The 15,840-nt window shown below is 37.7% G+C and overlaps 1 protein-coding gene across 2 annotated transcripts in view; it reads right to left on the bottom strand.

Moving 5' to 3' along the window:
- Window positions 1–3,318: 3,318 nt before the first annotated feature.
- Window positions 3,319–15,840, bottom strand: part of LOC131936795 (uncharacterized) — a 34,575-nt gene continuing 22,053 nt past the window's right edge. For both annotated transcript variants that reach the window (XM_059293873.1, XM_059293872.1), the window contains 2 exons: window positions 4,339–4,773; window positions 3,319–3,862 (listed from right to left, as the gene is read on the bottom strand). In XM_059293873.1, coding sequence (XP_059149856.1) covers window positions 3,605–3,862; window positions 4,339–4,773 — 693 coding nt within the window. In that variant the 3' untranslated portion in view covers window positions 3,319–3,604. The remainder of the gene's footprint in view (window positions 3,863–4,338; window positions 4,774–15,840) is intronic.

Raw genomic sequence — 15,840 nt, 5'->3', positions numbered from 1 at the left:
ATTGTACTGCCATGTCACACATTTCATTTGTAGCACCAGTTCATTCAAATGCTGATACAGTTTTAAAATACAAAATTTTAAAATGACCATAATTTACACCAGATTAGCAATTAGTTAACAAATCTTTAAACTGCTAGTACTATGACAGACAACAGTAGATAAAAAAAAAGGTTGGGAAAATAACATTTGTGGACGTAGTATATCTCAACAAAACAAATATACACATAACCAAAAATATTACTAGCAACATAACTAGAAAATTACGAACACCACTGAGAACCATTTAAAGATTGAAGTTATTCCATTCAAAACATGGTTTAAGTGACAATATGAAAGGTAGATGATGTGACAATATGAAACGAGACAATATGAAACTACCAGCAGAAAATAAAATCTACAGCTATTTACATTATATTGTTTGTGAAACAACTGTATAACACAGGACATCTGACAGCATCTTTGCATCTCAACACAAAATCTCTTTAAGTGTTACAGATACTGCTTTACTCACCTGTTTCAACTACCAGGAATCTAAAATAAAATCTGTCCACAAAATTTGTGTTCATTGCCTTGTCTACATGTATTAAATAATGTAATACATCTTCAAATCTATGAGTTAATAGTAATGTAAGGTACCCTCTCAGGTTTGATTCTTTGCAGGGCAGATGAAAAAACTGCCCTTTCATTTCAGCAACTAAAGGGAATGTGTGATCATCACGAATCTACTTACAACTAGAGTAGATGTTAAACTCACTTGTGGATTTTAATTTCATATTCCATTTGAGAATAATTTAAAATAAATTAAAAAGTGCTCCTTTAGATAAGGATCAATAAATACTAAGTGCTGTTTTTCATTTTGACAATATTTTTTTAAAAGTCTAGAAATACTACATTACACTCACTAAAGTAAAGGTAGTTCAGAATTTGATACAGCTTTGTACTGGCCCAGTTCATGAACTATTTTTGTCTATGGGGTTATCCATCAATGCCATATAGACTTTTACCCAATCCTTAAAAACATAGTACAGCCTCCTCCTTTAAAATGACATCACAAATTTCAACTCCCCATTCTATATGAATCAAAACTCAATACAAATCAATACTTCAAAACCATTTTTACCTTTATGAACTCCAAAATTTATGTTATGACACATTTGAGCCCACCTTTCACCATAGCACATTGTCATAAACATCTGAATACCCCCTTCCCCCCATCAAATGACATCATTCATGGATGTCCCCAATAGTGATATAAGAAGATTAAACTTTATTTACAAAGTACAGCATTAAAAAGTATACACAAATCTTTCAAACATTTATTGCTAACATGTTATGTACATTTCTTTTAGAATGCAGATAAAACATTTTCTTTGCATGCTAAACATAATCTCAGATCGCAACATTTCTTTCTTCTTCACCATGCCCATAAGTTACTCTCTCACTAACACAAAATAATGCAAACAGTAAAATGCGTGTATTTAAAATATGCATTGCATTCTATTAGTGTTGCTTCATAAAAAAACTTTTATTTATTTACAGGATCTAAATATAATCATTACTTTGGAAAAAAAATTGTTCTTATTCTAATGTTAAATTTGTTGAACAGCTGTACAAAGATCTCTTAAAAACTCTTGAAAACTCTCCTATACAGTGGACGGATTTGATAAGTACGGAAGTTGTCTATAAAGAGCTAAAAGGTAGACAACTGCGCAGGTGAAACACTGAAAACAGTAAATTTTGGTTTACCTGTTGGTTCTGCTTACCACCATCTAAAACAGTAGGTGAAATGTTTTAAAACAGTAAATTCAAGGAATGTTAAGTTGCATATAATTTGTAATTCTTATTAAAATAAAATGTAGGGAGGGTGGGAGGATAGACTTTGATATTATTATGATTATTTCAATTATTATTGTTTTTCCATGGCTCTACACTTGCTAGGGTTAAGGTTTTACTTAGCTGAGCTGATATTCTGTTGTGGGATGCCATTAAGTTCATATCACTACAGTGCTAATATGGTGAAACAGACAAGTTCGGTATGAATAAAAAAAAATAGCTTGGGAGGGGTATAGGGTTGGCCGTTGATAACCTTATAAATAGCTTTGCTATGATGAGTAATTGTTCTTTTTACACTTTCAAAAGATTATGCTGAAAGCCTCATGATAATTTTTGGGCAAATTAAATATTAACATATAAAATGAAAAAAAATAAAGATCATGAGGCTCCATGCAATTGACAGCAGATGTAGATTACAGTGGAATGTGAATTCTGGAATCCAAATTCCAATAAAACAAAAGAGTTAACAGACAATTCAAATACTTTGTACAACATAATTTATGGCAGGACATACTTATGCTTTGTTTTAATATGTTATGTAATGATTTTAAAAGAATCACCAATTTCTTTTATTGTATGTGAGTTAAAAACATTAACAACTGACCAGATATGCAAACAAATAAATATTTCCTTTGAATCCCCAAAGAAGTTAAAAACAAGATGGATATAGTTACAATATAGTACATGTCTTCAAATTTTATTTTACTTCTATTTTGTCTGTCTATGGGATATATTTATGATTGCAAGTTACATACTGCAAGTAAAATCTTGATGAAAATATGTGTTTATGTATTACTTCATATTTAGAAGGCTACTCATTTGAAATTACATACTTCTGGAACATAACTATTACTACATTTAAAAATAACTTATAGGCCCAAATATTAAAGTTAAATTAAATATTGAAGAAATATTTTGTAATGCTGCAATGTTAATTAATACAATTATATTTATTTTACAAACTGGCAAGCTCAAAATTTAACTGGCCTTCACACACTGGCATACTTCAACTGGCCTTGACATATACATAGCAAGTAGTAAACAGCAGTCTACTATATTTTATTTTTTTTGTAGCTGACTGCCAGTATTTGATTTGCCATCGTTCGCCCTTGTTAGGGGCCTTTTCAATGAATAATTTACACACGTAGGCGGGTCATTCTTTAGCTGGAGGTTTCTCTTTGATCAAATGAAAGCCAAAGGTCCGTGAATAGCTTCAGAGAACAGCTCAACAATGCTGTATAAATAACTAAAGCTCTTTTCACTGCGTGAAGGCACTACTGAACAATTGACCCTGTTGTTCATACAATGTGGAGTTATCGAACATGGGTTAAGGTGACTTATTGAAGATGGCGAAGTTAGAGCCAGCAAGCCTAGCACTAACATTAGTATTGTAACTCACTAACATAAGTATTGTAATCATGTCTGTCTGGTGGAGTTACCGAACTTTGTCTACACTGTCTATATTCTATAATAATGTCTGTCTAATAGAGTTACTGAACTTTGACCACACTGTCTATAATCTATAATCATGTCTTTCTAATGGAGTTACCGAACTTTGACCACACTGTATTCACTTCTTACTAATGGAGTTACCGAACTTTGACCACACTGTATTCACTTCTTACTAATGGAGTTACCGAACTTTGACCACACTGTATTCACTTCTTACTAATGGAGTTACCGAACTTTGCATGTCTGTCTGATGGAGTTACGGACCTTTGACCATACTGTATTCTCATCATTCTAATGGAGTTACAGCACTTTGACCACACTATCTGTACTCGGGGTTGTACTCATTATCCATATCATGAACGACAACCAGGTTGGGGCTCTCCCTGGCGCCGTTGAAGCTCGCGTTACCGCTGCCGGCGCGAGAGTTACTGCCGCTGCCCGGGGGCGTGACGTTTTTGACCGCCCACTGGCCATCGCGCTCTGGCGTGATGGAGATCTCCTTGACCGTGGTCTCTTTCTTGCCACGCCTGGACTGGATCTTTCTCTTCAGGAAAGTCATAAATCTGGGTTTACTCACCTGGGGAAAATATAAAAAAAATTGGTCCATTAGTTAAGGTTAGTGCATACAATATATAACACAATAAAGGGTATTTTGACTCGATGATACATAACAAATTTGATTTGGACAGACGGGATGTTTTTTTTAAATTTTGACATCAACTGTGATTTGATTTTCTCTTTCTGTTTATCGTTCAATGCAGTTTGATAACGAGTATCTTTTATTCTTCGCAATTATTTTTAAAATTTGAAAAACTTCATGATCATTTTTTTAAGAAAATAAAATGCTTTTTTAAAACTCTGTTTATATGTAAGAAAATCAGCTTAATTTACATTTAGGTAAATAAAATTTCTGGCACTAGAATTTTTTTTGTAAAAATGAATCATTATTATTCCAAAACATCTCTTTTATTTAAATAACTAATCGCGATAGTTGTTGTCATAAAATAATGAAATAATAAAAAAAAGAGCATATAATTTTTTTTTTGTACAAACCTCCGATGACGAGTCATTTTTGGAAGAGTTATCGTCCATGGCGGAGCCAGACGACGCAGATAACGTTCTCGACGCACCGACTCTGTTAAGACTGCTGGTGCTCCCGCTGTGTGTTTGTGTGATAAATGTGCTACAGATCCTGTCCCTGTTGGCTTGGCTTGACGCTGCTAGCAGGTCGCCGGCGCTGCTGTTAGCTTTAATCCCTCGCTGGGGGGCGCTGCTTGGTTTAATCCCTTGCTCGGGGGCGCTGCTTGGTTTAATCCCTTGCTCGGGGGCGCTGCTTGGTTTAATCCCTTGCTCGGGGGCGACCTTAGTGGGCGAGGCTACTGTGCTGACCGCTGGTGTGTCGCTGGTGGAGTTGGTGGATTCATCTTCCACTGACTGGACCTGGAGAGAGTGGATGTGAGATGAGCTGCCTCCAGTGGCGCCATGGTCCTGATGAGCAGAAATAACAAGTCAGGAGATTAACATACCGGGATTAAGTCAGGAGATTAACACACAGGGATTAAGTCAGGAGATTAACACACGGATTAAGTCAGGGGATTAACACACGGATTAAGTCAGGAGATTAACACACGGATTAAGTCAGGGGATTAACACACGGATTAAGTCAGGGGATTAACACACGGATTAAGTCAGGGGATTAACACACGGATTAAGTCAGGGGATTAACACACGGATTAAGTCAGGGGATTAACACACAGGGATTAAGTCAGGGGATTAACACACAGGGATTAAGTCAGGAGATTAACATACAGGGATTAAGTCAGGAGATTAACACACAGGGATTAAGTCAGGAGATTAACACACAGGGATTAAGTCAGGAGATTAACACACAGGGATTAAGTCAGGAGACTACTCACAGAGATTAAGTCAGGGGATTAACACACAGGGAATAATTCAGTGATTAACACACAGGAATTAAGTCAGGGGTTAACACACAGGGAATAATTCAGTGATTAACACACAGGAATTAAGTCAGGGGTTAACACACAGGGATTAAGTCAGGAGATTAACACAAATGATTGAGAGCACTATCAGTGATTGTATGCGAATGATTGAGAGCACTATCAGTGATTGTGTGCACGGTTGAGAGCACTATAAGTGATTGTATGCGAATGATTGAGAGCACTATCAGTGATTTTGTGCAAATGATTGAGAGCACCATCAGTGATTGTGTGCAAATGATTGAGAGCACTATCAGTGTATTCTTATGATATGACACGTATAGAATAGCATGTGGTTTATGGTTTCCTTATTTCGCGTTATGTGAGGTAGGCTGGTATTGTTGATATTGTCTGTTGACAATTCTGATAAATATTTGCCATTTAGTATTGTTGGATGAATCATTTGGTATAACTGTCTAGTCTTACAAATCGAAGTTTTTTTTTTCTCAAAATAATTTTTGTCATAATTAAAAAAATGTGTTATATAATTCCAATTCTAAGGGGTGGAGTGGTTGCTATAAGTTATATACAATTGGAAAAACTGGTGTATAGAATGTCATATAACGTTATATCGGATATGAGGGTGAGTGAAAATGTCATGTTTATATGTTACACAATATGAGCCATATCTTCACAACTCGCCAGTGCAGCGATACAAGGCAAAAACTAACTTCACTACAACTCGATAACTACCGAGTAACATTTATCTTATTATTAGCCTAAACGTTTGACCTTATCTCTAACCTAAACTCTTTCATTAAAGTTACTCGTTGGTGAGAATGACCTAAGCCTAAATATATAGTGTAAAAAAAAAACACACGACACATTCAATTATTAACAAAACATTTCATAACAGTGTAGCCATCACCAACGTACATAGACGCACTTCTACTCACACATCATTAGCGCTTCTTCGATCTCAAACGCGAAATTACGCTCATACGGTGCGCTATTACCAACTATTAAATATCAAAGTCTGAATTAAATAGAACACGTATTATAAAACCCTTTAAAAAATCTATTCATAGTAACACACACATTTTTTTTTACACACTATTATTGTATTGTTTGATACATAATGTATTCAAATATGTTAATAATTAAACACAATTAAACAACGACTCACCTGTCAAAACATTTACAGAACAGGTGTATTAAAATCCCACTTTAATGTATACACAATTTTCGTATCCACATATATACACAGACGACACTCCACTAGTTTAGCGACACTCCGTTTACCGACACTCCAATTCAGCAATGCTCACTCCAGTTTAAACCCCTCGTCTATTTAACCCACTAAACGCCGAGCAGTTTTTTTTTCATCCAATCAAAAACAAAGACAGCGTTTATTCCCTGACTCGTAGACTTTGATCACGTGCTCAGCGCCACCTCTCTAGCCGTACTGCGCGGGCACTTGTGCCAGGCACTTGTGCCCTGGCCTAAAACTAAGCCACTGCTAGACCCCCCCCCCCCCACTTCACGCCCCCTCCCCACTTGTACCTGGGCAGTCAGAGCTGAGTATCGATTCAAGATCCGCTTGATTGGCGCCAAGGTATACCCATCAAGAAATATCGATTACCCAGCTGTAAGTATCTGACAGGTCGTCTCCCCCACCCCGTCCACACTCCCGCCCCGCCCCACATTTACTTCACACGTCCAAGTAGATTAAAAATCAATGCCTAACCAGGATGACCTAATTAAAACTAGTTCATTAACACCACGGGATTTATTACATTTTTATTAGGGCGCAGATAGGCTTTGAGGGTGGCGTTTGTTTTTCTATAAAAATAAATAGAACTTTGTGTGTGTGGGGGGGGGGGGGGGGTGGTGGGGAGTGGAGGGGAAGGGCGAAAGGAGGGGGGGGGGTTCGTCCCACTTAATTTTTTTTCCAGTCATAGCATGTTATAACACAATTGGCTTTTGTTAAAATGTTAATAATTGTATTGAGGAAATTCAATTTTGAGGGTTGACCATTGTTTTCATAGAACTGCTTTACAAAAGAGATCAGTAGAAGATCCCAGTTCTGGTTTTATAGCTGGTGGTTCCAACCTCGGCTCACAGCTGATGGTGGCCAAGTCTAGAACTGAACCCGTTTCTCTGTTCGCGCTTGGTTGAACAAACAGTTGAATATTCTAGATGATGGATCATGGTTAATGAATGTGTGTGAGTGGAGTGTGTGTGTGTGTGTGGGGGTGGTGGTGTCGGAGTCGTGAGACGGTGAGTGAGTGGAGGCAATCAAGCGTGTCGGCTTTCAAGGATGCGCCTATTGGTGCGTTTTTGGTTTGTTTTCATTTGGTTTTGGTGCGTTTTTGGTTTCATTTGGTTTTGGTGCGTTTTTGGTTTGTTTTCATTTGGTTTTGGTGCGTTTTTGGTTTCATTTGGTTTTGGTGCGTTTTTGGTTTGTTTTCATTTGGTTTTGGTGCGTTTTTGGCTTGTTTTCATTTGATTTTGTTGCGTTTTTGGTTTGTTTTCATTTGGTTTTGGTGTGTTTTTTGTGTGTGTTTGGCTGTTGGGTGTTTTAGGCGTTTTGGCGTGTTTTTGTATTTTTGGTGAATTATGGTGTTTAGTTTTTAGTACTTTGGGGTGTTTTTGTTGCTTTTTATTGCGCCTTTTCTGTTGATTTGATGCGCTTAATAAGTTTTTTTCCCGAAGTGTTTTAGGTGCAAAGCGGCTCAACTTGTCAACTTGCGGGTGGTAGAGTGGTAGGATGGCGTTGGTGGGTGGTCAAGGTGGGGGGGGGGGGGCAAAACATAGCCTACAGCAGTCAACCCAAGTTAAAAGCTATCAAGTTTTGTAATAGAGAGATGCCACTTAATGTTAAAAAAATATAATTCACGTGTAACGGGTACCAAAGGCTAGTTAAAATATGTTTGAGACATACACTGAGTCGAGAAAAAACCCATCGAAATAGCTGAGAGTGCTAGCGATAGGAAAGACTTATTTATGTTTTGAAGAGTTACGCAAAAAAAAAGAAACAACAACAAAACACCCCCCCCCTCCCCAACAGCTAGATCTTCATAAGGTATCTGTGAAATTAATATTTAGTATAAATGCTAATTCTAAGCAAATCATGCAGCTAAACGAACACAACGTAACAAATGTACTTGTTGATTTCTTAGAAAAGGTATGTGTCTGTCAAGATAATATTCTATAAAGAATTTGAATGAATTAAATTAGATAAGCGGTTCATTAAGATATGAATGTTTTTATGATTTAGACGGCAATTAATTAGATTCGCGGCTCATATTTTCAGCAACAGGAACCTTTTTGGCGTGATCGTCGCTTAGCAACTGCGATTGGGTCAACTCTGTGACACATTCTCGTTAACTTGCTGTGCTAGTGTAGTGTGTAGTGTGTTGTGTGTGGTGTATGGTGTGTGGTGTGTGGTGTGTAGTGTGTAGTGTGTAGTGTGTAGTGTGTAGTGTGTAGTGTGTAGTGTGTAGTGTGTAGTGTGTAGTGTGTAGTGTGTAGTGTGTAGTGTGTAGTGTGTAGTGTGTAGTGTGTAGTGTGTAGTGTGTAGTGTGTAGTGTGTAGTGTGTAGTGTGTAGTGTGTAGTGTGTAGTGTGTAGTGTGTAGTGTGTAGTGTGTAGTGTGTAGTGTGTAGTGTGTAGTGTGTAGTGTGTAGTGTGTAGTGTGTAGTGTGTCGCCTGTTTCGTCGTCCTTAGGGAAATTACGACGTTAGTGTAGGAACGTTACTGCGTCAGTTTAGGGACGTCACGGTTACTTTAGTGTAGGGACGTTACAATTTCAGTGTAGGGACGTCACGACGACGTTAGTGTAGGGACGTTACTGCGTCAGTTTAGGCACGTCGCGACGACGTTGGTTTAGGGACGTTAGGTAGTTAATGAACGGACGTTATAACTTTAATCTAGGGAAGTGACGACGTTAGTTTAAGGTTGTTCCGACGTTAGTGTAGGGACGATACTACGACGTAAATGAATGAAAATTACGACGTCAGTGTAGGGACGTTACGACGTCAGTGTAGGGACGTTACGACGTTAATGTAGGGACGTTACGACGTTAATGTAGGGACGTCACGACGTTAGTGTAGGGACGATACTACGACGTAAATGAATGAAAATTACGACGTCAGTGTAGGGACGTCACGACGTTAGTGTATAGACGTTACGACGTGTAGTATCTAGAAGTCACTATGTTATTTCAAGGGAAACAACACTGTCTTGGGTTTTTATCTTTTTACAAATCTTTGTTTAACAAATTCACAATAAATCAATAAGTCGCAACTTTACAAGTCAAGCATAAGTCAACAAGTCACAAATCAAGCATACGTCAACAAGTCATGCATTTGATAAATACGTCTTTGTTTCTTGAACCCACTGCTTTAAAGTTTGAATGATACAAAAGATTGTTACAGATCTTTACACAATGAAGAGAGGGGTTTAAGCAATGCTGTAATTATCCCGTGTTCCAAAATAAACTTCAGAAATGAAATCTCAGATTCAAAGAATGCGACATTGTAACCAAATAATGTGACATTGTAACCAAAGCGTGACAGAGGTCTTTTGTCTTGTGGAGATTGTGGTTACATTACAGGTTAATTTGGTGACGCATAAGTCATTAACCTAGATCTAGCTTATAGTCGCCAGCGTAGCTTGATATAGATTATGGTTTGTGTTAAAGACAGTAGCGTAGCGAGGGGGGGGGACATATGTCCCCGGGCGCCGACCTTAGGGGAAGCCAAAATGGGTTGGAAAAATAAATTGAAAGGTTGAGGGGGGTGCAAATCGAAAGTTTGAGGGGGGGGGGTGCAAATGGAAATCTCAAGGGGGGGGTGCAAATCGAATGTTTGAGGGGGGGTGCAAATCAAAATCTTGAGGGGGGGGGGTGCAAATCGAAACATTTTGCCCCGGGCGCCGGGAAGGGTCGCTACGCCTCTGGTTAAAGATTAAGTATATGTTTCGAAGATAAATTATGGCTCTGTATAAGGTAAATTTGAGCTGGACTGCTAACCCGTAAGTTTCGAGTTCGAATCCGGGTTCAAGTCAGTAGACCGTCCCTGAGTCCACCCAACTCTGATGGGTACCTAACTCACGTTAGGGAAAGTAAAGGCGGCTGGGCATAGTGCTGACCACACTATCTCTTCATATGCCGAGGTCACAGAAACAAGTGAACTCTACTTCATTTGCCCCATAGACCGTCAGGTTTGAAAGGGAAACTTTTTTTTTTTTTTTATAAGGTAAATTTAGGCTCTGTCAAAAGTAAATTTTGATTGTGTCAATATAAACAATGGATTTTTCAGTAGCAACCGCGTGAAATATTTGTGGTAAAAAATTATTTAAAAAAATAAATTTTGAAACGCTCCGTTGACTCCAGAAAAATTTCTGTAGTGGCTGTTTAATTAGAGACTTTTTCTAAATGCCATCCGGCAACCTTATTCGTATTCAGAACGACCCCCCCTTCCCCTCTAGATCTGTCACCGACTTGATTCTTCAATGTAATGTTGTTTTGAAGGCAAGATCCAATTTAAATGAAATGTGCGTCACTGCGGCTCCACCCATAATTATTCCAGTTGATAATTAATTTAATTTGGCTCCGTTCCTCAAAATGCTAATTACTGGCTGCGACGTATTAAGCCGTTTATTTTTCTTTACCTTTAATTATTGACATTAAACGGTTACACAAGAAATGTTTATAAGTTTAGGGATTTGTCCGTAAATGACGTCACACTCTTGAGGAGTGATGAGGGTGGAAGGGTTCGGACTTTTGTAACAAAACTGGATGAGGGTATGGTGTGTGTGTAGTGTCTGAATAGGGCGGGGGGGGGGGGGGGTAGGAAACTGTGTCGAAACATTTATCTAGTCTTTTAAAGGAGAAAAAAAGGTAAAAATAAAATCAATGCCATTAGCATTATAATTATTATTTGGGGGTGGGAGTTAGGGGTGAGGTGAAATTTATGACGTAATTTTACCGTGGCGTGAAGATGTCTGGTGTTTGGTGACAACGCAGGAAGGTAGGGATTAAAAATGGGATTAAAACATGACATCTACATATCAGCATTGACATATTCACTGGCAGTGTTTCTTCCAGACCTTTTTTCTCCGGGGGGGGGGGGGGGGGCACTTGAAATTTTCGGGGGGGGGGCGGTAGACTTTCTTGGGGGGGGGGACACTGTTAAAAGTATATATTTTCTATATAAATTATATAAATTCATTTCGTTCGGGGGGGGGGGGGGGCGGTAAAATTTTTTCGGGGGGGGGGGGGGCTTCGACCCCCCGAAGAGATGCCTGGAAGAAACTCTGTTCACTGGGGTCGGTTACATTATTTTTTTTTTTCTGTATAAACTGTATGACAACTAATGTTGACGACATACTAACGAATGTGTGACGATTATTTTTTTTTACAATCTAGCGCCCTAAAAGTAATACATCTATAACAAAAAATGTAACAAACAAATCAATGACGAAAATGTAGCCTTTTAAATAATTAAAATAAAACGGATAGTAAAAAACAAATGTAGAAATTAATTCATAACTAAATTTTTTGTGAGAAACAAATCAAATACATAAAAATTACAGAGCAATAATAAAAAACAAAATAATTTATATAAACAATGTTAAAAAAAAACAACTTAAAATAGTAAAAACAATTCAACAGCAAAAACGTTCTAAAAAACAATAACAAAACGTAGAAAACAAGCCACTAAAAAGCAGAAACCAAACAGTTTAAAAACATGTGTCAAGCCGTGCTGTAGCGTGCGGCTCCCCACTTTTAGCCCCGTCATCCCCAACACCCCCCCTGCGGCGCCCCACTTTTAGCCCCGTCATCTCCAACACCCCCCGCAAAGTCACGACAAGCGCCAGGTTTCTCAAACAACGGCCACACAACAACTTCATTTTTAATGAATAACGCCATATTTAAAGTATCTTAATCGATGACGAACGGTATCGATTTCCAATCGCTGACTCGATAAGAAGTCAACGGGATCTAAACGGTAGAATCAAAGGCAATGTGACGTCATGGGTTATTTAAACCAAGGGGGGGGGGGGGAAGATTTGATTAAAGAATAACGTCACACAAGGTGTCTGTGTTGTAATTAATACTTAGCAAACGTATTGTTTTGTTACACAGCCTATTCTATTGTACAAATGTTAGCTCGTAGAGTACAAATATATATATATATAAATAGTGATATGATTGGTAAGAGATTAAATGGTGGGGTAATGACGTTATTATTTTAAGCTAGGATTACTTCAAGGGATTACAGACCACATGTGACTCAAATAGATACTGTAAGAACGTTTTGGATTCGGTGACGAAAAAATATTAATAATAATAATAAGATACTGTATCTAATATATAAAGCTCAGTTCTGTATGTAACGCATACGTTTGTCGTTGGTCTTGGATGGATTTAAGTGTTAGACAATTATCGTGCGCATTTGTCTAAATTTATGAGTTAAAAAATTACTATTGAAAGTGTTGGGAAATAATTTTCATTTTTCAAATTATAGTAATAATTGTCGGCATGTTCATTTAACACAAGTTTTAAAAAAATATCATCTTTTACAAAAATTCTAATTATGTCTTTATTTAGTCCTATAGCACTTACTTCCCTTTGATAAATTAGGAAAACACAATTACTTCCCTTTATAAAACCATTGCATTAGTGGAAAATAATTTACTTTTTATTACTTTGTTTTGGTGTTGGGAAAAAAAAAATAATTACATAATTAGCGGGGATTGCTCAAGTGCAAATGTTGTAGGTATTTTACGGATAAGCTTGGAGCATTAAAATTGTTCATTAAATTGAAACAGGCGCGTTCGTTTAAGTGAGTGCAAAAGACTGTGAATAAGTTGGGGTACTATAGTCGTTCATTAAGCTAAAACAGGTGATTCCGCCCGGGGCGTTTATGTTCGCGTTAGTGTTTTCTTTGTAAATAGGTGGGTTTGCGTTAGTGGTTGCGTTTTGATTTGGTTCGTTTTTGTTCTTTCTTTTTTCGTTTTTGTTTGTTTTTTTGTTTGGGTTTGTATTTGTGTTTTTGGTTGGTTTTGCGTTTGGATTTGGTTTCTTTTCGTTTGCTTTTTCGTTGTTTTTTTTTTGTTGGTATTGGTGTTTGTGGTTGGGTTTGTTGTTAGGTTTTTGTTTTCGTTTGCTTTTTTGTTTGTTTTTTCTTTGTGTTTGTATTGGTGTTTGTGGTTGTGGTTGTGTTTGTTGTTAGGTTTTTGTTTTCGTTTGTATTTGTAATTGTGTTAGCGTTATGTTTGCGTTTTGTTGTTTTGGTTTTGGTTGGTTATGGTTTGGGTGGGCAATGCCGGGTTTATGATGATTACTAAACACACAGGTGATGGTCTTTAACAGAAAGGTTTTTCACAGAAGCCAGAGCAGGGCCTGGCCCGGACGGCTAGTCCGATATAAAGGAGAATAGTGTAAGTAGCATAGTGACGTCAGCAATTAGACAGGTTAGTTTCTTAGTCTAGTTTAGTTGTAGAGCGATGGATGAAACACTTGGGGGCAGATTTGTTATTTGCTTCAGAAGCAAGTTCGTAAATCACGAAACACCACCTTATAAGCTCGCACGTCATTGTCAGATATACCCCCCCCCCGCCTCTCTAAACTCACAGTCATTGAAGCGTAAATCCTGATCTACTGAGTCTAACTGTAAAATAAGCCGCAACCCTGACTGCAGCCTTCAAGTTAACCCAAACCTTAACTTAGGGTGCAAACATCTGAGTACTCTACAACATGGATTGTATAATTAAAAGAAAAACCTGTTGTATTTGCATGTGGTGGTAACGGTTGAGTGGTTTCACAAGCCACCCAGCGGGTAATTAATGTTGATTAGATTGGCAAGTTTAAATTACAGGACACGTTAAAATGATTCGGCACGTTCAATTGATTGGGCACGTTTAAATGATTGAACAAGTTTACATGATTGGACACGTTTAAATCTGAACAAGTTTACATGATTGGGCACGTTTAAATCTGAACAAGTTTACATGATTGGGAAATATTACACGATTGGGAAACATTACATGATTGGCCAAATTTAAAGGATTGAAAACGTTTAAATGATTGAACACGTTTAAGCCTACATGATTGGGCACTTTAAAAAGTTTAACTGAATCTACACGCGTTTATTTTGTGTGTTATAATTAATAAACGTGCAATATAGTTGATACATCCCTTTAAATTAAAATACAATTTAATTTGTAATGTGGCAGCTTCCTAAAAAAGAAAGAGGACTTAAGAATACAATGAGCACTTTTACGTTCGCGTGATGGCGAGATTGAAATATTTAAAGTTACATCTTGAAAATTTAAATAGTTCAAGCAAATTCTAGGTCAATGAATCCAAGGAGGTCTTAGTGACCTAGTTTTTCCCCCGTCGAAACTTGACCTAGTTGAGCCAGATTTCTAAATAAAACACAAACTGAATCGGCTCTATTCATCTGGCGTGGTGTCGCAGAGGGTAGGGGTGGAGTTCAGAATTGTTTTAAATTTTGTTCAAGTGTCAATATCACACTGTGTTGTCTTCTCAGTATGCATCTGTTAATGTCTTCTCTGTGCTGTCATGTTAAGTTAGTGCTGTCTTCTCTGTGCTGTCATTTGAAGTTATCACTGTCCTGTCACTGTAAATCCAGTCCTTTCGTCTGAAATTCTAACATTTATGAATGATGTTAAAAACTTATTCCGGTGGTAAAAAAAAGCTTGTTTCAAGCACGTAGAATTTGAGTTTATCAGTGACTCATCAAGTTACCACCCAGTATCTGCCGGGGCCCAAATGAAACCCATCAAATATCTGACATATCTGACACCTCTCTGCTTATCTGTAGATGATATTTTAATAAGACCATCAAGTAGGACTTAACTTTATCTGTTGCTACTTCCGTTAGATAGCGAAACCAAAGACCGGAAGTTGAACGTTCAGTTAATGTGTTATCTAGTATCATTCAAAACATATGCAAGATTCCAAAACATGTGCAAGATCCCAAAACATGTGCAAGATCCCAAATCATATGCAAGATCCCCAAACATGGGCAAGATCCCAAATCATATGCAAGATCCCCAAACATGGGCAAGATCCCAAATCATGGGCAAGATCCCAAACATGAGTAAGATCCCAAAACATTTGCAAGATCCCAAAACATATGCAAGATCCCAAACATGAGCAAGATCCCAAACATGGGCAAGATCCCAAACATGAGTAAGATCCCAAAACATTTGCAAGATCCCAAAACATATGCAAGATCCCAAACATGAGCAAGATCCCAAAAACATGTGCAAGATCCCAAAACATGAGCAAGATCCTAAAAACACGTGCAAGATCCCAAAAAATGTGCAAGGTCCCAAAACATGAGCAAGATCCCCAAAAACATGCGCAAGATCCCAACGTTATACACAGTCTTTGATACAAACGTCAGTACGAACAAAGAATCGCCAGCAATATTTAGTATCGCGTACAGTTTTAAGTATCGTCACCAGAGCTAACGATGTTATAACAAGTTTCGACCGTAATTGTCAGTATCGAACCTAAAGAGAATAATTTCCAGCAGAGCTTAATATCAACAACAAAGCGATATATCAGTTACAGA

This window comes from Physella acuta, unplaced genomic scaffold (genome assembly GCF_028476545.2).
Source record: "Physella acuta isolate Inbredline_101_S28 unplaced genomic scaffold, ASM2847654v3 ptg000187l, whole genome shotgun sequence".
Taxonomy (NCBI): Eukaryota; Metazoa; Mollusca; class Gastropoda; family Physidae; genus Physella; species Physella acuta.
This window is presented reverse-complemented; position numbering and strand designations above follow the sequence as displayed.